Genomic DNA, 24,374 nt, shown 5'->3' with positions numbered 1-24,374 from the left:
AATTGTCAAACTAATATTAATGTACAACAATATAGAAGATACATGACTAGAGGTTATGCAATATGGGTGTATATCCACTGCATGCTTCTTAGGTGTGTAATTGACATGACCAAGGAGCTATTGCAAATTTGAAACTATGAAAAATGTACATTACACCGCATGATTTTACAGTACACAAACAAGAGTGTGCAATATAGAAGGGTAGTCAGCGGACATTAGGTCACATGACTAAGGAGCTATTGAAATCTTACATTTAGAAAAATTAATGTAAAAACGTGTGAGATAAAAATGGACAAAGTAAAGGATGTGCAATGTGTAGGCCCACTGAGTGGACATTCTGAACCTGGTTTGAAGTCACCAGGTCACATGACCAAGGAGCTATTGAAATTCTAAACTTTGAAAAATTAATGTAAAACCATGTGAGATGAAAATGGACAAACTAAAGGGTGTGCAATGTGTGTCTATGCCATCGGGTTAGCAACAACCAGTTTTGAAAGTGTTAGGAGTAATGGTAAAGAGCTATTGAAATATCAAATCAAATCTATTTATATAGCCTTCTTACATCAGCTTATATATCAAAGTGCTGTACAGAAACCCAGCCTAAAACCCCAAACAGCAAGCAATGCAGGTGTAGAAGCACGGTGGCTAGAAAAACTCCCTAGAAAGGCCAAAACCTAGGAAGAAACCAGGCTATGAGGGGTGGCCAGTCCTCTTCTGGCTGTGCCGGGTGGAGATTATAACAGAACATGGCCAAGATGTTTGACATTTGAAAAATGTAATTTGTCACTATGTTGACGGTCCCTAACTGCTGTTGGTGAACGTAATTAAAACTACAGCCGAATATCCGTCGAATATCCAACTTGAAATTGTCTTTACATCGGTCCCAAATCATAGTCTTGTCAATGCCGTTACACAACGCAAAAGTGACCAAACAATGCACAGATACTTGCGCGCCAGTCTTGATTATCTGTGGCGGGAATATTAGTTATTGTTCACGCTCGTGTAGTAGGCCTATTCGAATGTCAAGTACAACCGTTAGTGATGAAACTGTCAACATCAGTTAAAATCAAGTTGTAGACATGAGAGTTAGCGAAATGAAAGGATTGCTTCTCTATGACCAACAATGTATCAGCTGATCAGTTCAAACAGCAGACAGAATGAGGTTTATCAGTTGCTTCTTGTGTATGTTGTATGTGTGCACAATGTATGCCGAGGTCATCTACACTAACATTTGGGCTCTACATTTGAATTGTACTCCTGAACAAATCAACAAGATTGCAAAGAAGCATGGTTTCCATAACCTAGGAAAGGTAAAACAATGTTAGTTCACTGTTTATGTCATATAATGATTTGTATTTTTATGTGTAGATCTTTTGGCATATTATGACTAGCTAATTTCTTCTGGCATATTATATTTGTAGATATTTCCAGATGGCAACTATTACCATATGGAGCAAAGACAGGTGGCAAAACAATCATTGCAGGCACACTATTTGCATAATCTTATATTCAAAATGGACCCTAAGGTGAATAGCCAATAGGTCAATACTATCCAAAATTGGCTGGAATAACCAGTCCCAGCATTTCTCTTATTGTAATGAGTGTGATGATGTACTTTCTGTTTCGTAGGTGCTTTGGTTTGCACAGCAATCTGGAAGGAGTAGAAAGAGAAGACACTCTTTCACAGTACCAACTGATCCATTTTTCAATCAGCAGTGGTACCTGGTATGTCAACATTAAGCTTCCATTTTTGTTTGAAGTATATTTCCTTAATACAAGCTCTTTACATTTTTATTCAGCCTGTTTTAGTTTTTTCTGCCTTGAGTGAAAACAAATGGTTATCCCCGTTTTAACAGAAAAAAGAATGTATTCAAACTGCTTTTCCAGAGTGAGGCCTTTGATCAGAATGTGGTGGCTGCATGGGCTCGAGGCTACACAGGAAAAGGAGTGGTGGTGTCCATCTTAGACGATGGCCTAGAGACAAGCCACCCAGACATTGCTGAAAATTATGTGAGTTGTTATTATATATTTTTTTATTGAACCTTTATTTTAACAGGGAACACATTGAGACCTAGGTCTCTTTTACAAATGTGCCTTGTATAATACAACATAAATATACAGATTATACCCTATATATATATATTAAAATACAAAAACACATTAATGGGAAGCACAAATCACCCAGAAAAAGTTACATTCCTCCACAAAAATGTCCCCAATCAATACTTTAAATTGCCTGAATGGCACTAGAACATCAATATTAAATGTATTTAGAATTTTGTTCCAGCAATACAGTGTTGTAACAAAAATGGAAAAAGACAAATATTATTTCAAAAATAAAATACAAGTGGCAAATGATCCTTATAAAGACCTAATGTATTGTACCTGTAGGATCCACAGGCTAGCTATGACATGAACGATAATGACCCCAACCCAGACACCCAATACACTCTGACCAGACCAAAGAGGTAATTTGCTATGATGTTAAGATTTTAATGCAAGATATTACATCATGTATCATGTATGAAGTGCACTATGTAACAACATTCTGTATGGATGAACCCCTTTTGTATTCTGTTCCATAGGCATGGAACACGGTGTGCTGGGGTGGTGGCAGCGGTGGCAAATAATGGGGTGTGTGGGGTTGGAGTGGCATATCAGGCCAAGATCGGAGGTAAGTATTACCCATACATTCACTCATTTGGTCTCTTTTAATAGCATATAGAACTGTACTGCAATTATCCTGCTTTAATTTGTGTCCTGTTACTTGTTCTGTTTTGTCCAGGAGTTCGGATGTTGGATGGACAAGTGACTGACCTGATAGAAGCCATGTCCTTAAATTTGAATCAGCAACACATTGACATCTACAGCTCCAGCTGGGGACCTGAAGATTTGGGGACGAATTTGGAGGGGCCAAACACATTGGCCCAAGAAGCCTTTATCAGAGGCACTACCAATGTATGATACAACTTGTACTGGTTATCCTATATTACCTGTTTCATCAGTAGTGTCCATTTTGTTAGATAAGATAAAACAATGTAATCGGCATTGGCAACTAAAGCGGTAAGATCATACAATGAGTCTTAAAAAACATATTCAATACCTTACAGGGCCGAGGTGGCTTGGGTTCCATTTACGTCTGGGCTTCAGGCAATGGGGGCGCCAGCTTTGACAACTGCAACTGCGATGGCTACACCAACAGCATTTACACGTTGTCTGTTGGTAGTACCACTGAGAGGGGAACACTGCCCTTCTACAGTGAACCCTGCTCTGCCATTCTAACAACGACCTACAGTGGTGGCAGCTTTCATCACCGCAGTATTGTAAGTCTCTTTGTCCTCAACTCATCCCACACTAGTGTTTTTAACATCCATATATTTCTTTGGAAAGATGCATTTAGAGTGACAAAGCATTCTGTTAAATCTTTGACTAGTTTAGCATTAGTTTAATTGTGCTTAACAAAGTAGTCACATGAATGTAAAGGTTTGCTGAAGATGTGTGGAACTCTGAAAATGGTCAATATTTATCTCACATTTACCACCTACAGCAACAGTAAGCAAAGCCTCAACAAAGTACCTGGATGTTGTTTCCCTTCCAGGTCACCACCGACCTGCATCAATCCTGCACCTCAGACCATACTGGGACCTCTGCCTCTGCCCCTCTGGCTGCTGGGATCATTGCACTGGCTCTGGAGGCAAAGTAACCATTCTCTTGTCTCTGTGCACCTGTAACTCAATAACCTATTTGTTGTAAATTTGAGGCTTTGAGTCATTGAGAAAGATGATAATATCCCAACTTCTCCCACAGCCCGACACTCAACTGGCGTGATGTGCAACACCTCGTGGTGCGAGCATCTAGACCGGTAGATCTTCGAACGAATGATTGGCGGACCAATGGTGTTGGAAGACCTGGTGAGACATAAAGCACTACCTTCTAGTGTTAGTTAGGTAGTTGACCAGGGGCGGCTAGTGGCTAGGGGCAGCTAGTGGCTAGTGACCAGGGGCGGCTAGTTAGGTAGTTGACCAGGGGCGGCAGGGTAGCCTAGTGGTTAGAGTGTTGGACTAGTAACCGGAAGGTTGCTAGTTCAAATCCCAGAGCTGACAAGGTACAAATCTGTCATTCTGCCGAATGGAGATCTCTCCATCATTATTTACCATCTCCAATTTACTAGGCCGTCATTGAAAATAAGAATTTGTTCTTAACTGACTTGCCTAGTTAAATGAAGGTAAAAATAACATTTTTTTTTTGTGAAACTGGGATATGATTTGCTACACTGTAGGGCCAGAAATAGAGTTGAAATGAATGAACTGCTTTTAGACAGGCAGCCCAATTCTGATATTTTTTTCACTAATTGGTCTTTTGAAAAATATAAGAATTGGGCTGCCTGTGTAAACACAGCTATAGCATCATACACCTGATTTGCTTTATTGTAGTCAGCCATTACTATGGATATGGGCTACTGGATGCAGGGAGACTGGTGGAGTTGGCCAGTAAATGGAAAGCAGTCAAACCTAAAAGGAAATGCACCATTGACCTCATTACCAGAGCCATGTAAGGAAAACACCATTGTCCTTTCATCTCACTTATGGATAGTTAGTAGGAAAACAGCCACTAGTGTGTTCTATAGCTGTTTACAGTAAACATAAACATGATCGTCAGATTTTATTGAGCATAAACAGAAGTGGAGGCTGGTGGGAGGAGCTATAGGACGGGCTCATTGTAATGGCTGGGATGCAATGCATGGAACGGAGTCAAACATGTGGTTTCCATTTGTGTGGTGGGTGATACCATTCCATTAGCTCCTCCCACCAGCCACCACTGATAAAGTAATTCCACTAATTCATAATGCCAACTTGGCCAGTTAGATGTGTTATACCTGATGCTCTGTCTGTCTGATAGTGAACTCCGCAGGAAACTGACATTGAGGTGGAATGTGACAGCTTGTCACGGCACCAGGAACTGGATTCGGTCTCTGGAGCACATCCAGGCCCGTCTTACACTGACCTATAGCAGACGTGGAGATCTCTCCATCACCCTCATTAGCCCAAAGAAGACCATCTCCAATTTACTCACAACCAGGTAAGGCACAGCCAAGTCAATGGACAGAAAGATTGAAAGCAATACATAGAAGTGATTTAAAAAGTCATAGTCAATCAATTAATAATATTATAATACTCTTAGAAAAAAAAGGTCTTTAATTTACAATATGTAGAATCTATGAGAATAGAAAGGTTCAGAACTTTTGTGAAACATCACAGCACAGTGGAAAAATATATGACAAATAGAAATCAAAACTTGATGGTGTTCAGAGGTAGATGGGAGGGGTTTAGTGGAAGATAACTATTGTAAACCATACTGTGTCTGTAAAATGTACACTGCTCAAAAAAATAAAGGGAACACTTAAACAACACAATGTAACTCCAAGTCAATCACACTTCTGTGAAATCAAACTGTCCACTTAGGAAGCAACACTGATTGACAATACATTTCACATGCTGTTGTGCAAATGGAATAGACAACAGGTGGAAATTATAAGCAATTAGCAAGACACCCCCAATAAAGGAGTGGTTCTGCAGGTGGTGACCACAGACCACTTCTCAGTTCCTATGCTTCCTGGCTGATGTTTTGGTCACTTTTGAATGCTGGCGGTGCTTTCACTCTAGTGGGAGCATGAGACGGAGTCTACAACCCACACAAGTGGCTCAGGTAGTGCAGCTCATCCAGGATGGCACATCAATGCAAGCTGTGGCAAGAAGGTTTGCTGTGTCTGTCAGCGTAGTGTCCAGAGCATGGAGGCGCTACCAGGAGACAGGCCAGTACATCAGGAGACGTGGAGGAGGCCGTAGGAGGGCAACAACCCAGCAGCAGGACCGCTACCTCCGCCTTTGTGCAAGGAGGAGCAGGAGGAGCACTGCCAGAGCCCTGCAAAATGACCTCCAGCAGGCCACAAATGTGCATGTGTCTGCTCAAACGGTCAGACTCCATGAGGGTGGTATATGAGGGCCCGACGTCCACAGGTGCGGGTTGTGCTTACAGCCCAACACCGTGCAGGACGTTTGGCATTTGCCAGAGAACACCAAGATTGGCAAATTCGCCACTGGCGCCCTGTGCTCTTCACAGATGAGAGCAGGTTCACACTGAGCACATGTGACAGGCGTGACAGAGTCTGGAGACGCCGTGGAGAACGTTCTGCTGCCTGCAACATCCTCCAGCATGACCGGTTTGGAGGTGGGTCAGTCAACCCTCCATGGGCTCGCCAGAGGTAGCCTGACTTCCATTACGTACCCGAGATGAGATCCTCAGACCCCTTGTGAAACCATATGCTGGTGCGGTTGGCCCTGGGTTCCTCCTAATGCAAGACAATGCTAGACCTCATGTGGCTGGAGTGTGTCAGCAGTTCCTGCAAGAGGAAGGCATTGATGCTATGGACTGGCCCGCCCGTTCCCCAGACCTGAATCCAATTGAGTACATCTGGGACATCATGTCTCGCTCCATCCACCAACGTCACATTGCACCACAGACTGTCTAGGAGTTGGTGGATGCTTTAGTCCAGGTCTGGGAGGAGATCCCTCAGGAGACCATCCGCCACCTCATCAGGAGCATGCCCAGGCGTTGTAGGGAGGTCATACAGGCACGTGGAGGCCACACACACACTACTGAGACTCATTTTGACTTGTTTTAAGGACATTACATAAAAGTTGGATCAGCCTGTAGTGTGGTTTTTCACTTTAATTTTGATTGTGACTCCAAATCCAGACCTCCATGGGTTGATAGATTTGATTTCCATTGATAATTTTTGTGTGATTTTGTTGTCAGCACATTCAACTATGTAATGAAAAAAGTATTTAATAAGAATATTTCATTCATTCAGATCTAGGATGTGTTATTTTAGTGTTCCTTTTATTTTTTTGAGCAGTGTATATAGTATGTAAAGGCTTCTACTTCCAGCTTAAGTGTTGTCGTCTACTACTTTACTCGAATTAGGGGAGGGATGGTAGGGTTAAGTGTGCCTTGAATTGTAAATAAATCACCGACAGTGTCACCAGAAAAGCACCATCACACCTCGTCCTCCATGCTTCACGGTGGGAACCACACATGCGGAGATCATCTGTTCACCTACTCTGCGTCTCAGACACAGAGGTTGGAATCAAAAATGTCAAATTTGGACTCATCAGACCAAAGGACAAATTTCCACCGGTCTAATGTCCATTGCTTGTGTTTCTTGGCCCAACAAGTCCCTTCTTCTTATTGGTGTCCTTTTTTAGTGTTTTTTTTGCAGCAAGTCGACCATGAAGGACTTATTCACACAGTGTCCTCTGAACAGTTGATGTTGACATGTCTGTTACTTGAACTCTGTGAAGCATTTATTTGGGCTGCAATTTGAGGCTGGTAACTCTAATGAACTTATCCTCTGCAGCAGAGGTAACTCTGGGATCATCCTTTCCTGTGGCGGTCCTTATGAGAGCCAGTTTATTCATAGCGCTTGATGGTTTTTGCAACTGCACTTGAATAAACTTTGAAAGTTCTTAATTTTCCCCATTGACTGACCTTCATGTCTTAAAGTAATGATGGACTGTCGTTTCTCTTTGCTTATTTGAGCTGTTCTTGCCATAATATGGACTTGGTCTATTACCAAATAGGGCTATCTTCTGTATACCAACCCTACCTTGTCACAACACAACTGATTGGCTCAAACGCATTAAGAAGGAAATAAATTATACTATTTAACTTTTAAATAGGCACACCTGTTAATTGAAATGCATTCCTGGTGACTACCTCATGAAGCTGGTTGAGAGAATGCCAAGAGTGTGCAAAGCTGTCATCAAGGCAAAGGGTGGCTACTTTGAAGAATCTCAAAATATAAAATACATTTAATTTGTTTAGCACTTTTTTGATTACTACATGATTCCATATTTGTTATTTCATAGTTGATGTATTCACTATTATTCTACAATGTAGAAAATAGTAAAAATAAAGAAAAGGCCTGGACTGAGTAGGTGTGTCTAAACTTTTGACTGTGACTGTCAATGACTGTGACTATATATATATATATACACACACACACACAACTTATTGTGGGAAGCTTGTGGAAGGCTATCCGAAACGTTTGACCGAAGTTAAACAATTTTAAGGCAATTCTACCAAATACTAATTGAGTGTATGTAAACTTCTGACCCTGTCACGCCCTGACCTGAGTATTCTTTGTTTTCTTTATATATTTTGGTTAGGTCAGGGTGTGACAAAATCAAATCAAATCAAATTTTATTTGTCACATACACATGGTTAGCAGATGTTAATGCGAGTGTAGCGAAATGCTTGTGCTTCTAGTTCCGACAATGCAGTAATAACCAACAAGTAATCTAACTAACAATTCCAAAACTACTGTCTTATACACAGTGTAAGGGGATAAAGAATATGTACATAAGGATATATGAATGAGTGAAGGTACAGAGCAGCATAGGCAGGATACAGTAGATGGTATCGAGTACAGTATATACATGAGGTGAGTATGTAAACAAAGTGGCATAGTTAAAGTGGCTAGTGATACATGTATTACATAAGGATGCAGTCGATGATATAGAGTACAGTATATACGTATGCATATGAGATGAATAATGTAGGGTAAGTAACATTATATAAGGTAGCATTGTTTAAAGTGGCTAGTGATATATTTACATCATTTCCCATCAATTCCCATTATTAAAGTGGCTGGAGTTGAGTCAGTGTCAGTGTGTTGGCAGCAGCCACTCAATGTTAGTGGTGGCTGTTTAACAGTCTGATGGCCTTGAGATAGAAGCTGTTTTTCAGTCTCTCGGTCCCAGCTTTGATGCACCTGTACTGACCTCGCCTTCTGGATGATAGCGGGGTGAACAGGCAGTGGCTCGGGTGGTTGATGTCCTTGATGATCTTTATGGCCTTCCTGTAACATCGGGTGGTGTAGGTGTCCTGGAGGGCAGGTAGTTTGCCCCCGGTGATGCGTTGTGCAGACCTCACTACCCTCTGGAGAGCCTTACGGTTGTGGGTGGAGCAGTTGCCGTACCAGGCGGTGATACAGCCCGCCAGGATGCTCTCGATTGTGCATCTGTAGAAGTTTGTGAGTGCTTTTGGTGACAAACCGAATTTCTTCAGCCTCCTGAGGTTGAAGAGGCGCTGCTGCGCCTTCTTCACGATGCTGTCTGTGTGAGTGGACCAATTCAGTTTGTCTGTGATGTGTATGCCGAGGAATCCCTGCTCATCTGCGTGAACGTGCCTTAGGCATGCTGCAAGGAGGCATGAAGACTGCAGATGTGGCCAGGGCAATACATTTCAATGTCCATACTGTGAGACGCCTAAGACAGTGCTACATGGAGACAGGACGGACAGCTGATCGTCCTCGCAGTGGCAGACCACGTGTAACAACACCTGCACAGGATCAGTACATCCGAACATCACACCTGCGGGACAGGTACAGGATGGCAATAACAACTGCCCGAGTTACACCAGGAACGCACAATCCCTCCATCAGTGCTGACTTTCCGCAATAGGATGAGAGAGACTGGACTGAGGGCTTGTAGGCCTGTTGTAAGGCAGGTCCTCACCAGACATCACCGGCAACAACGTCGCCTATGGGCACAAACCCACCGTTGCTGGACTAGACAGGACTGGCACAAAATGCTCGTCACTGACGAGTCGCGGTTTTGTCTCTCCAGGAGTGATGGTCGGATTTGCGTTTATCGTCTAAGAAATGAGCGTTACACCGAGGCCTGTACTCTAGAGTGGGATCGATTTTGGAGGTGGAAGGTCCGTCGTGGTCTGGGGCGGTGTGTTACAGCATCATCGGACTGAGCTTGTTGTCATTGCAGGCAATCTCAACGCTGTGTGTTACAGGGAAGACATCCTCCTCCCTCATGTGGTACCCTTCCTGCAGGCTCATCCTGACATGACCCTCCAGCATGACAATGCCACCAGCCATACTGCTCGTTCTGTGCGTGATTTCCTGCAAGACAGGAATGTCAGTGTTCTGCCATGGCCAAAGAAGAGCCCGGGTTCTCAATCCCATTGAGCACATCTGGGAGCTGTTGGATCGGAGGGTGAGGGCTAGAGCCATTCCCACCAGAAATGTCCAGGAACTTGCAGGTGCCTTGGTGGAAAAGTGGGGTAACATCTCACAGCAAAAACAGGCAAATCTGGTGCAGTCCATGAGGAGTGCACTGCAGTACTTAATGCAGCTGGTGGCCACACCAGATATTGACTGTTTTTGAACCCCCCTTTATTCAGGTACACATTATTCAATTTCTGTTAGTCACATGTCTGTGGAACTTGTTCAGTGCATGTCTCATTTGTTGAATCTTGTTATGTTCATACAAATATTTACACATGTTAAGTTTGCTGAAAATAAATTAAGTTGACAGTGAGAGGATGTTTCTTTTTTTGCTGTTCATATATATATATATAGAGTATTTGAAGAAGTATTTGATACACTGCCGATTTTGCAGGTTTTCCCTTTTACAAAGCATGTAGAGGTCTGTAATTTGTATCATAGGTACACTTCAACTGTGAGAGATGGAATCTAAAACAAAAATCCAGAAAAGTAATTAATTAGCATTTTATTGCATGACATAAGTATTTGATACATCAGAAAAGCAGAACTTAATATTTGGTACAGAAACCTTTGTTTGCAATTACAGAATTCATACGTTTCCTGTAGTTCTTGACCAGGTTTGCACACACTGCAGCAGGGATTTTGGCCCACTCCTCCATACAGACCTTCTCCAGATCCTTCAGGTTTCGGGGCTGTCGCTGGGCATTACGGACTTTCAGCTCCCTCCAAAGATGTTCTATTGGGTTCAGGTCTGGAGACTGGCTAGGCCACTCCAGGACCTTGAGATGCTTCTTACGGAGCGGAGCCACTCCTTAGTTGCCCTGGCTGTGTGTTTTGGGTCGTTGTCATGCTGGAGGACCCAGCCACGACCCATCTTCAGAACTCTTATTGAGGGAAGGAGGTTGTTGGCCAAGATCTCACGATACATGGCCCCATCCATCCTCCCCTCAATACGGTGCAGTCGTCCTGTACCCTTTGCAGAAAATCATCCCCAAAGAATGATGTTTCCACCTCCATGCTTCACGGTTGGGATGGTGTTCTTGGGGTCGTACTCATCCTTCTTCTTCCTCCAAACACGTCGAGTGGAGTTTAGACCAAAAAGCTCTATTTTTGTCTCATCAGACCACATGACCGTCTCCCATTCCTCCTCTGGATCATCCAGACGGTCATTGGCAAACTTCAGACGGGCCTGGACATGCGCTGGCTTGAGCAGGGGACCTTGCGTGCGCTGCAGGATTTTAATCCATGACGGCGTAGTGTGTTACTAATGGTTTTCTTTGAGACTGTGGTCCCAGCTCTCTTCAGGCCATTGACCAGGTCCTGCCGTGTAGTTCTGGGCTGATCCCTCACCTTCCTCATGATCATTGATGCCCCACGAGGTGAGATCTTGCATGGAGCCCTAGACCGAAGGTGATTGACCGTCATCTTGAACTTCTTCCATTTTCGAAAAATTGCGCCAACAGTTGTTGCCTTCTCACCAAGCTGCTTGCCTATTGTCCTGTAGCCCATCCCAGCCTTGTGCAGGTCTACAATTTTATCTCGGATGTCCTTACACAGCTCTCTGGTCTTGGCCATTGTGGAGAGGTTGGAGTCTGTTTGATTGAGTGTGTGGAGAGGTGTCTTTTATACAGGTAATGAGTTCAAACAGGTGCAGTTAATACAGGTAATGAGTGGAGAACAGGAGGGCTTCTTAAAGGAAAACTAACAGGTCTGTGAGAGCCGGAATTCTTACTGGTTGGTAGGTGATCAAATACTTATGTCATGCAATAAAATGCAAATTAATTACTTAAAAATCATACAATGTGATTTTCTGGACCTGCAAAATCGGCAGTGTATCAAATACTTGTTCTCCCCACTATATACAGTGCCTTGCGAAAGTATTCGGCCCCCTTGAACTTTGCGACCTTTTGCCACATTTCAGGCTTCAAACATAAATATATAAAACTGTATTTTTTTGTGAAGAATCAACAACAAGTGGGACACAATCATGAAGTGGAACGACATTTATTGGATATTTCAAACTTTTTTAACAAATCAAAAACTGAAAAATTGGCCGTGCAAAATTATTCAGCCCCCTTAAGTTAATACTTTGTAGCGCCACCTTTTGCTGCGATTACAGCTGTAAGTCGCTTGGGGTATGTCTCTATCAGTTTTGCACATCGAGATACTGAAATGTTTTCCCATTCCTCCTTGCAAAACAGCTCGAGCTCAGTGAGGTTGGATGGAGAGCATTTGAACAGCAGTTTTCAGTTCTTTCCACAGATTCTCCGTCCCAGTCTCAGGTCTTTTGCAGACTCCATCAGGTTTTCTTCCAGAATGGTCCTGTATTCGGCTCCATCCATCTTCCCATCAATTTTAACCATCTTCCCTGTCCCTGCTGAAGAAAAGCAGGCCCAAACCATGATGCTGCCACCACCATGTTTGACAGTGGGGATGGTGTGTTCAGCTGTGTTGCTTTTACGCCAAACATAACGTTTTGCATTGTTGCCAAAAAGTTCAATTTTGGTTTCATCTGACCAGAGCACCTTCTTCCACATGTTTGGTGTGTCTCCCAGGTGGCTTGTGGCAAACTTTAACCGACACTTTTTATGGATATCTTTAAGAAATGGCTTTCTTCTTGCCACTCTTCCATAAAGGCCAGATTTGTGCAATATACGACTGATTGTTGTCCTATGGACAGAGTCTCCCACCTCAGCTGTAGATCTCTGCAGTTCATCCAGAGTGATCATGGCCAGAGTGATCATGGCCAGGTCTTGGTAGATTTGCAGTGGTCTGATACTCCTTCCATTTCAATATTATCGCTTGCATAGTGCTCCTTGGGATGTTTAAAGCTTGGGAAATCTTTTTGTATCCAAATCCGGCTTTAAACTTCTTCACAACAGTATCTCGGACCTGCCTGGTGTGTTCCTTGTTCTTCATGATGCTCTCTGCGCTTTTAACGGACCTCTGAGACTATCACAGTGCAGGTGCATTTATACGGAGACTTGATTACACACAGGTGGATTGTATTTATCATCATTAGTCATTTAGGTCAACATTGGATCATTCAGAGATCCTCACTGAACTTCTGGAGAGAGTTTGCTGCACTGAGGGTAAAGGGGCTGAATAATTTTGCACGCCCAATTTTTCAGTTTGTGATTTGTTAAAAAGGTTTGAAATATCCAATAAATGTCGTTCCACTTCATGATTGTGTCCCACTTGTTGTTGATTCTTCACAAAAAAATACAGTTTTATATCTTTATGTTTGAAGCCTGAAATGTGGCAAAAGGTCGCAAAGTTCAAGGGGGCCGAATACTTTCGCAAGGCATATACGGCATAATGGTGAAGTATCAGGGTTTCAATATGCAACAAGAGGTCCAAGTGTGACTCATCTTGTCTGTACTAAAATATTCTAATCCAATGTTGCTTCACAGGCCTTACGATAAAATGTCTACAGGTTTCTCAGACTGGACCTTCATGAGTACACACTGCTGGGATGAGGATCCCTGCGGATATTGGGTTCTACGGATAGAAAACAACGGAGATTCAACCAACAGAGGTACACTGACAAAAACAAAGATGTTTCAATTTGAGGTGTCAACTTCAATAACACAGCGAGTGTTTTAAAACTCATCTCTAGTATTTAAATGAAATTAGTTACAGAAAGAAATAGTACACAACATTAATTAGAAACAGAACATTTGTCATCTTTAACTAGTATTAGAAATGAAATGCACTCAGTGTGTCACGTCCTGACCTTAGTTCCTTTTTTATGTCTCTGTTTTGTTTGGTCAGGGCGTGAGTTGGGGTGGGCATTCTATGTTTTGTGTTCTATGTTTTCCATTTCTATGTGTTTGACCTGGTATGGTTCTCAATCAGAGGCAGCTGGGAATCGTTGTCTCTGATTGAGAACCATACTTAGGTAGCCTGTTTTTCCCACTTGAGTTGTGGGTAGTTATTTTCCGTGTTAGTGCCACACGGGACTGTTTTGTTTGTGTCACGATGTATTTTGAAGTGTTCCGTTTTACATGTTAAAATGGACACTTACCACGCTGCAAATTGGTCCGATCTCTCTTACTCCTCGTCAGAAGAAGAGGACGAGCGTTACACGGTGCTGCAGCTGATGTAACAGAGGCTGGCACTGTTTGGCTCTCACATTCTTCTTTTGTCGTCCTTCCTGTTCAAGCGCACACCTCATCAAAAGATACTACTCACTGTACTCATGATTTGTTTGTGTTCCATAATTTCTCACACAGTTACAATTTAGGACAGGTGCTTTAGATTGTGCAATGGACGTTTTCTACAATGTACTCGAGCACAAACTCGTTTTTTTCTTTGTCCATAGGCGTCCTGTTGAAATTTCATCTGGAGTTACATGGGACAGATGAACGCATGGCAGGCCGTCGCATGGAGAGAGCAGTGATACAGCAGTGTGCAGTGGGGAACTCTGATGGCAGTTGTGAAGGTAGGCAGCAACATCAACCATACCCTGAATTTATACTGAACAAAAATATAAACTCAACATGTGACAATTAATGATTTTACTTATTTCATATCAAATCAAATTTATTTGTCACATACACATGGTTAGCAGATGTTAATGCGAGTGTAGAGAAATAATTGTGCTTCTAGTTCCGACAATGCAGTAATAACCAACGAGTAATCTAACCTAACAATTCTAAAACTACTACCTTATACACAAGTGTAAAGGGATAAAGAATATGTAAATAAAGATATATGAATGAGTGATGGTACAGAACGGCATAGGCAAGATGCAGTAGATGGTATCGAGTACAGTATATACATATGGGATGAGTAATGTAGGGTATGTAAACAAAGTGGCATAGTTTAGTGGCTAGTGATATGTGTATTACATAAAGATGCAGTAGATGATATAGAGTACAGTATATACATATACATATGAGATTAATGTAGGTTATGTAAACATTATACACTGCTCAAAAAAATAAAGGGAACACTAAAATAACACATCCTAGATCTGAATGAATGAAATGTTCTTATTAAATACTTTTTTCTTTACATAGTTAAATGTGCTGACAACAAAATCACACACAAATTATCAATGGAAATGAAATTTATCAACCCATGGAGGTCTGGATTTGGAGTCACATGTACGTGAGTGTGTGTCCTAGCTGCTGACACACTAGAGACCAGAGAGGAGGACATTTCAGCCTTGCACTTAACTCAACTTCGTGGAGAGGCAGAAACCTAATAGGCTAGGAGTATGACACAGCCGTGCTATATATGGGCAGCGCTATATGGCTTTCTATGGGGGGTTCTGCCATAGAGACCTTAATATAGGAAGCAGACCATCTCTATTCATTGACTTCATTATTTACATTATAAAACTGGAAATGGCACAAGGCAGCAGACCATCATTTGTCTCTCCATTCACCTTCATGGCTTATTACTGAAATCAAATTGCATGTTTGCTATGGTATGAAAGGGAAAGGGGATACCTAGTCAGTTATACAACTGAATGCATTCAACTGAAGTGTGTCTAATGGCATTTAACCCAGCCCCTCTGAATCAGAGAGGGGGGAGGGGCTGCCTTAATTGACATAAACGTCATGGAGAAATGGGTCAAAATATCCCCACTGGGCAACAACGTCAATTCAACGTCGACTCCACGTAGGTTCAACATAATTGAATTGAAATGACATGGACACAATGTTGATTCCACAAGGGTGTGCCCAGTATATATTGATTGAAACCCCACGCGCCTGTATGACCTCCCTACAACGCCTGGGCATGCTCCTGATGAGGAGGACAACTCCTGGACAGTCTGTTGGTGGATGGAGTGAGACATGATGTCCCAGATGTGCTCAATTGGATTCAGGTCTGGGGAACGGGCGGACCAGTCCATAGCATCAATGCCTTCCTCTTGCAGGAACTGCTGACACACTCCAGCCACATGAGGTCTAGCATTGTCTTGCATTAGAAGGAACCCAGGGCCAACCGCACCAGCATATGGTCTCACAAGGGGTCTGAGGATCTCATCGCGGTACCTAATGGCAGTCAGGCTACCTCTGGCGAGCACATGGAGGGCTGTGCGGCCCTCCAAAGAAATGCCACCCCACACCATGACTGACCCACCGCCAAACCGGTCATGCTGGAGGATGTTGCAGGCAGCAGAACGTTCTCCACGGCGTCTCCAGACTCTGTCACATGTGCTCAGTGTGAACCTGCTTTCATCTGTGAAGAGCACAGGGCGCCAGTGGCGAATTTGCCAATCTTGGTGTTCTCTGGCAAATGCCAAACGTCCTGCACGGTGTTGGGCTGTAAGCACAACCCCCACCTGTGGATGTCGGGCCCTCATATACCACCCTCATGGAGTCTGACCGTTTGAGCAGACACATGCACATTTGTGGCCTGCTGGAGGTCATTTTGCAGGGCTATGGCAGTGCTCCTACTGCTCCTCCTTGCACAAAGGCGGAGGTACCGGTCCTGCTGCTGGGTTGTTGCCCTCCTACGGCCTCCTCCACGTCTCCTGATGTACTGGCCTGTCTCCTGGTAGCGCCTCCATGCTCTGGACACTACGCTGACAGACACAGCAAACCTTCTTGCCACAGCTCGCATTGATGTGCCATCCTGGATGAGCTGCACTACCTGAGCCACTTGTGTGGGTTGTAGACTCCGTCTCATGCTCCCACTAGAGTGAAAGCACCGCCAGCATTCAAAAGTGACCAAAACATCAGCCAGGAAGCATAGGAACTGAGAAGTGGTCTGTGGTCACCACCTGCAGAACCACTCCTTTATTGGGGGTGTCTTGCTAATTGCCTATAATTTCCACCTGTTGTCTATTCCATTTGCACAACAGCATGTGAAATTTATTGTCAATCAGTGTTGCTTCCTAAGTGGACAGTTTGATTTCACAGAAGTGTAATTGACTTGGAGTTACATTGTGTTGTTTAAGTGTTCCCTTTATTTTTTTGAGCAGTGTATTAAGTAGCATTGTTTAAAGTGGCTAGTGATATATTTTACATTAATTTCCATCAATTCCCATTATTGAAGTGGCTGGAGTTGAGTCGGTGTGTTGGCAGCAGCCACTCAATGTTAGTGGTGGCTGTTTAACAGTCTGACTTGCACAATTGGTGGCTGACTAAATACTTTTTTGCCCCACTGTATGTGAGAATGCTATTCATTGACGACGGCTCTGTGTTCAACACCATAGTGCCCTCAAAGCTCATCACTAAGCTAAGGACTCTGGGACTAAACACCTCCCTCTGCAACTGGATCTTGGACTTCCTGGCGTGCCGCCCCGAAGTGGTAAGGGTAGGTAACAACACATTTGCCATGCTGATCCTCAACACGGGGGTCCCTCACAGGTGTGATTGCTCAGTCCCCTCCTGTACTCCCTGTTCACTCATGACTGCATGGCCAGGCATGGCCAGGCACGACTCCAACACCACACAACAGTGGTAGGCCTGATCACCGACAACGATGAGACAGCCTTTATGGAGGAGGTCAGAGACCTATCCCGTGGAGTGGCAGGATAACCTCTCCCTCAATGTGATCAAGATAAAGGAGATGATTGTGGACTGGAGGACTGAGCACACCCCCATTCTCATCGACGGGGCTGTAGTGGAGCAGGTTGAGAGCTTCAAGTTCCTTGGTGTCCACACCACCAACAAACTATCATGGTCCAAACACACCAAGACAATCGTGAAGAGGGCAAGACAAAGCCTATTCTCCCTCAGGAGAATGAAAAGATTTGGCATGGGTCCTCAGATCCTCAAAGTTCTACTGCTGCACCATTGAGAGCATCCTGACGGGTTGCATCACCGCCTGCTATGGCAACTGCTCGGCCTCCGACCGCAAGGCACTACAGAGGGTAGTGCGTAAGGCCCAGTACATAACTGGGGCCAAGCTCCCTGCCATGCAGGACCTCTATACCAGGCGGTGTCAGAGGAAGGCCCTAAAAATTGTTAGACTCCAGCCACCCTAGTCATAGACTGTTCTCTGTTACCGCATGGCAAGCGGTACCAGAGTGCCAAGTCTAGGTCCCAAAGGCTTCTTAACAGCTTCTACACCCAAGCCATACGACTCCTGAACAGCTAATCAAATGGCTACCCAGACTATTGCATTGCCCCCCCTCTTTTACACTGCTGTAACTCTTATCTATGTATAGTCACTTTAAATCTGCCTACATGTACATATTACCTGAACGAACCTGTGCCCCCGCACATTGACTCTGTACCAGTAGCCCCTGTATATAGCCTCGCTACTGTTATTTTACTGCTGCTCTTTAGTTTTATTTATCCTTTTTTTTTTTTTTTACTTAACACATTGTTCTTAACTGCATTGTCGGTTAAGGGCTTCTAAGTAAGCATTTCACTAAGGTCTACTACCCCTCTTGTATTCGGCGCATGTGACAAATACAATTTGATTTGAAATACACTTTGTGCATATGGAGAATATCTGGAGTCTTTTATTTCAACACTTTACATGTTGCGTTTTTATATTTTTGTTCACTATATTTTACAATGAAACAGTTGCACACTTTAATGTCACATTCTATAAGACAGTTTGAAAATGTTACTAACCAAGTAAGGATCCTCCTTTTTTTTAGAGTGTGTCTACCCATTGTACGTGTTTGAGAGCATCTGCCTAATGTCCTGTCCACCTCACTACTATGAGTCAGATGGAAACAGCACCCGTTCCCATCGGAAATGCTTACCCTGCCATCACAACTGCCACACTTGTTTTGGGAAAGAGGACACAAACTGTCTGGACTGCCCTCCGTATTCTATCTTGGATTTTCATCTTGGTACCTGTAGCCCCCCTGTCTACCCCTGGGACCACAGAGGTAAAGTGACCAGTGGCATGGAGCGGACGGCAGCAGTTCTTGGTATCCTGATGGGAGGGCCGCTGGTGATTTTGTGCACCATGTGGGCGATTACATGGATGGTGAGCAGGGTGTTCCTACCATGTGTCGCTGCCAGGAACGAAGTGGACAGCAGCACCAGTCATAGCAGCAGTGAGGAGGCTAGGGATGTGGAGATGGTGGTCTTCCGTATTACAGAAGACCAGGCAGAGAACAGCGAGAGAACATCTCATTCCCAATACTTCACTTCAACAGGAATTTGACTCGCTTCAGTCAACATTAAAGTAGCCAATAATAAAATTCTGTCGAGAAACAGAATAAATTATTTTCCAAATAGCTTTTATTGTTACTTCAGTATCATTTACAAACTTTTGGATGGATAAAATAAATGTCTATTTGGGACCCAAGTCGCATTCAGTGGTTTTTATAAGAACACATCAATTGGTAGAATATCCATCCATTTGCAATTATAACTTTTAAGTCAAAGTACTTCACAAAACATTAAATATAGGCACTGGAATAGCTTAAAAGGACACACATTTAGAAGTAGAACATTGTTCAAAGATTTCCTCCACAACTAAAGGGAGGAACGGCTCTTGCATTTCAGATAATAAGCATGAATCCACATAAAAAGGTCCTGTATATGAGGAGCAAAATACAACTTAAGCCTTTACAGACTTCGAGGTTAGTGGCATTCTGTGAAGCTCTGCTGAACTTCAGACCACAGGAATGGGCTATTTCTGGGTTCTAAGCTTTCTCTTTAAGTTATAAGGGACAGTGCTCTCCTCCTTACTGAGTTTCCAAGATGTCCGTGGGTATGACACTATCTGATTTGCCACTGGAGCTCTGTGACACCTCCAGAGGCCAAGATGAAGGGGTGGTCTGATAATAGAGTGTGTCCTCCGACCCAAAGAGCAGCTGTCTGAGGCTCAAGTCGTACAGACAGTACAGATTGAAAGCCACCATGGCAAGGAGTGGGAAAACAGTGAGCCCCGATCCAAAGCCTCTCCAGGGGCTACATATGTGGAAGCAGAGCCAGTAGATAAGCCTATAGGAATAAAATGAGGATAAACTTAAAACATGTTCAGCTTTATAATAATTAGGTGCTTACATTTGTCCTATTTCACACCTGTACAAGTGTGAATTGGATATTTGATTTTTGCATATCCCACTCCCCCGACACCCTTGGAGAATGGGGTCAGAGCCAGGGATCAGCCATTATACATGGGCACCCTGGAGCAATAAGGGTTACGTGCCTTGCTAAAGGGCAGACAGATTTTTCACCTAGTCGGCTTGGGGATTTGAACCAATAACCTTTCAGTTACTAGCCCAATGCTCCTAACCGCTAAGCTACCTGCCGTCCATTCTAGAGACGTCACTCTTTTCACTCACTGAGCAATCAATGACTTTGAAACCACTCACCTCCCACCAACGAAAACGCCAGTCAAAATGGGCACCACCCGCAGCTGGTCTTGAGGCAGGAATGTAGCCAGAACCAACAGATTGAGAACGTAGAGAAACAACTGCTCCATAGACGCAGAGACAAACAGCTGCTGAATGGCCGGTCTTCTGTGGAGAGCCTCAGCTGGATTTAAGGACCCAGTGCAGAACTGGCACATAGCACCAATCAGCATAGCTAGAGTGGGAGTAATAGATATTTTAGTATTCACATTTGGAAACACAACACAAAACACCTAATGGTCTGTTTGACTTTGTCTGGCATTATGAGTCTTCAGCATCCTAGTTTTTTGAACTGATTGCTTTTGAACTGATACTTAGTCCAGTCTTTGATTAAAACCCTCAGTTTCTGCTTGAACATTCGACTAATAACACTTGAAAGCCAAATATGTGAAAGGATTTGTTTTTAGCCATGTTGCTTTCTACAGTCAAGTCCTTTCAGTAGAAAGAAAAGGAGATGAGGAAAGTAATGAGAAACTATTGGGACACTGCCCAGGAGACTGGAGAACTAGTTACCCTCATCTTTTCTATTCTAGTTTCCATGTTAAGCTATTTATAAGAAAGGGGAGGAAATTGCCAGTGCTTCAGTAAGACTTGCATTGCCTTGAGGTTGAATGTGTTGACAAAGACTAAGCCTTAGACAAATTATGAGACGTGGACTACTAGAAAACCTAAAATAACTTAATACTGCATTCAAGAGCTTTTTGGGAGATTGATTGCTCCAACTAAATAAGTAGGTTTGTAGAGCTCAGTATAAAAGGCACCCCACTGAGCAAAAACTGGTTGAATCAACATTGTTTCCATGTCATTTCAACAAAAAATAAAATGTGATGACTTTGAATCAATGTGGGAAAGTTATTGGATTTGCCAAAAAGTCATCAACGTAAGGGGATTACATCTTTTCACCCAACTTTTTACCTAAATCCAATTACGTGATTTTTTTTTATTTCACGTTTGTTGACAACAACCAAATTTAAATCTAAACTAGATGTTGAACTAATGTCTGTTCCCAATGTGACAGTTGTGTTGTTTGAGTCGCATATGAAAACAATTATTCAGACATACCCAACAAGATGGGGACTGCAGCTACGGCACAGCAGCAAAGTGTGAAAGTGAGGCGGCTGACCATGTCAGGGCAGTCTGGGGAATCTATGGGAACATAGAAATAAAGTGCATAGAGAAGCCCTGCAGTAATCAGAAGGGAGGCCAGGACTGAGCACACAGCAGGAACACGGCCACTTTGGCAACATCTACAGCAGCAGCACCACAGTCTCTTGTCTGCCACCTCTGGGACAGCCTCACAAGTCTCTTGATCTTGGGAACTCCACATAGTCAACTCTATGCTCTCCGGTGGCAAGCCGAGCAACGGTTGGCCTTCATCAATGGTGGACTCCAGATTGTTGGATTCTGGACTCCATCTCTGTGTGTCTGTGCCATTGGGAATGTCTCTGCGAGAGGCTATATTTGGAGTGCTAATGCAGTTTTCCACCGGGTCTTCCAAATTCTGCACAAGAGCAATCGGACTTGAAATAGTTCCATCCTGAACTCCCTCTTTCCCCTCTTGCGGTCTTCGCTCTGCTTTGAAGCCCTCGCTGGGTTGCTGGTGGCAGGAATCAAGCTCTGTACAAAACAAAGCATAATCAACATCTTTCTGCCACCATATGTTCAATGTTGTGAATAATGAATGTCACCCAATCTGCACGTTTAATTTGTGGCACTCAAAAAATGTGTTTGTTCGATTATCACTTACGGACAAGTTGATCAGCTGGCAGGGCTTCCAGGGAGTGGTGAGAGCCCATGACTGAGTGAGAAGAGGAGTGGAGCTCCTCCACTGAAGATTCAGGACTGTCAGACACTGGTGCTAAAGAGATCTGGGTGTCCAGGTCGAGGAATGGAGAGAATGACAGCCTGGCAGGGTCAATATCCTGCAGTTGATTGATGATGTCACTGATGGACTCCTTCACACTGTCAATCTCTTTGCCATCTTCTGGGTTGGTGGCTTGACGCCCCGTCATAGTCGCACAGCCTACAGAAATAACAGCAGATAGTCAATGTGAAATTGTCTATGTGAACCCTACAATAACATGACAATATCGGTCGTATTGATATTGTTTGCATCTCCGCACGGGAGGTTCAAAGGGTCCACCCCATTCGCGCCAGGCTGTATTATGAACATCTGGGGATTGAATTTGGAATCGGCCCTTGGGGCAGCGCCAATCGTGGAGGGCGGCTCGTCGTCTGATTTTAGGACTGACACGCAACTAAACCAAACACGTCACGACTGGGGTTCATTCTCCAAACAAAAGACATATTTACTAGACTATCATAACATTTTGTGCAGCTTTTGGAAAGTGAGGCATCGAATTGAAATGACCAATTGACAAACGGAACGCGCACACAAGAGAAAATGTGCATTTGCTGTTCTGTTGCAGATTAATTGTTGCCAGTTGCATTCATTGATTAGGATATTACCATTTTTCTTTGAATAGGATACTTGATAATTGAAGTGGTCGTTTATTGATCATAAATAATACATAGATCTAATATTCCCATATCAAATTACTAATAATAACAAGAGGAGCAATATAAACGATAGCCTCATCATTTAGGTCTGATGAAGCCACTATTCAATAGCTTAGTTTATACATAGTCATATGGACATAGAGTCAAAATTCATACAGAGAAAGTAGCCTACACACTTCTATTCGATTAAAAGATGCTTAATATACTTACTTTTTCTAGGGATGCAGAATTACTGCTGTTTCAATTTCTTCGTTATTTTTTCCTTCCCCCAACTTTTGTCTTCTAGAATCTGGTATACAGTCTCAACTTCTGAATCAAATTTCAAGACTGACAAAATACTACGTTTAAGCCCCCGCCCACACACTTTCTGGGTACCATGTCACACAGACCATATGGAGCAAATAAATCCAAAGCGGATACACCGGGGGGTTTTGGGGCTCTGCTGTTTGGTCCAGATATTTAGAAAATAAAACATTAAACAGGAAGTCACCTGGAGTTGATCATCAAATAAATCAGCCTCCCGTAAAGTGCTATGGTACACAGAGAATTAAAAACAAATCACATGCAAAGTTATTTCAACTCAGATTTGCAAACTCTAGACGGGTTTCCAAAAGCAGTATGAAATTAACCCACTCAGACCTTAGTGTCGAATGAAAGGTGACCAGGTGCCAACCCCTGAGACTGATTTGTGAAGCATGTTGAAACTTTAGAAAGGTAAGAGAATAGGCAGACAATAGCAGTCTTTGTGTTCCTGTCACATGTGGGGGAAACTGGCATTAGAGTAGGATTCCACTATAGCTTTGGTGGAAAGGTCCGTTTAATGGGAGGGGTAAGTTTAGTTTCTGAATATTCATTCTTGGGGTAAAAATGTATTGTCAAAATTCCATGTACAAAAACAAAACAAATAGGCTAACCATGGAAGTCATAGGACACATGACATTTCTATAGTGTGCTAAAGGCACTGTAAAGGTAGCCAGAATAGATTGACCCTATGCTTGCTTACAGCTGCACTGGGGTCGGACAGGATTCCTATTTAGATAAAGACACTGTGGAGCCGGAGTGAGATATTCCCAGGGATGAGAAATACATTGTACTCCGAATTGTCCCATTATCCCAACTGTTAGATCAAGATTGAATGACCACTAGTTTTTACAGAAAATGGCCCTTTCCATCTTCATGCTAAGTAGCAGAAGCTAAAGCAGCCATTTTGGAATGGCAGTGTCAGCTAATCAGCTCCTTTGTTCAACGCTATGTGCCATTCCGCAATGACTGCGGCGGGTACCGATAGCTAGAATGAGGACAAATAGCAGTTTACTTAAACTAGCAGCCGTTCAATGATTCTCGGTGTAACAGTTTGGATAATGGGACAATTCGGAGAACAACGCATTTCTCCCCCCTGGATTGAGTCGTTTCCGGAGCCATATCTTGCACCAGCTCCATAGTGTCTTAATCTAAACAGGAAGCCTGTCCGACCCCAGTGCAGAT

At 43.3% G+C, this 24,374-nt stretch overlaps 2 protein-coding genes across 2 annotated transcripts; one reads left to right on the top strand and one right to left on the bottom strand.

The window, feature by feature from the left end:
• Positions 1 to 1,024: 1,024 nt before the first annotated feature.
• LOC110531970 (proprotein convertase subtilisin/kexin type 4) lies at positions 1,025 to 19,309 on the top strand. The gene is made up of 15 exons (XM_090184113.1): positions 1,025 to 1,310; positions 1,422 to 1,526; positions 1,630 to 1,725; positions 1,888 to 2,010; positions 2,392 to 2,468; positions 2,586 to 2,704; positions 2,786 to 2,958; positions 3,111 to 3,323; positions 3,599 to 3,699; positions 3,808 to 3,911; positions 4,434 to 4,523; positions 4,941 to 5,079; positions 13,495 to 13,619; positions 14,406 to 14,525; positions 18,654 to 19,309. The coding sequence occupies exons 1-15, from the start codon at positions 1,158 to 1,160 to the stop codon at positions 19,169 to 19,171; spliced, it is 2,256 nt and encodes a 751-aa protein (XP_090040239.1). The 5' UTR covers positions 1,025 to 1,157; the 3' UTR covers positions 19,172 to 19,309.
• LOC110495326 (uncharacterized) lies at positions 19,234 to 23,243 on the bottom strand. The gene is made up of 5 exons (XM_021570564.3): positions 23,100 to 23,243; positions 22,117 to 22,392; positions 21,432 to 21,986; positions 20,331 to 20,544; positions 19,234 to 19,956 (listed from the first exon to the last, which is right to left on the bottom strand). The coding sequence occupies exons 2-5, from the start codon at positions 22,379 to 22,381 to the stop codon at positions 19,698 to 19,700; spliced, it is 1,293 nt and encodes a 430-aa protein (XP_021426239.1). The 5' UTR covers positions 22,382 to 22,392; positions 23,100 to 23,243; the 3' UTR covers positions 19,234 to 19,697.
• Between the last annotated feature and the right edge of the window lie 1,131 nt (positions 23,244 to 24,374).

Source organism: Oncorhynchus mykiss, chromosome 1 (genome assembly GCF_057628025.1).
Source record: "Oncorhynchus mykiss isolate SJ-2025 chromosome 1, ASM5762802v1, whole genome shotgun sequence".
Taxonomy (NCBI): domain Eukaryota; kingdom Metazoa; phylum Chordata; class Actinopteri; order Salmoniformes; family Salmonidae; genus Oncorhynchus; species Oncorhynchus mykiss.
The sequence above is the reverse complement of the archived record's forward strand: the minus strand, read 5'-3'. Positions and strand labels throughout refer to the sequence as shown.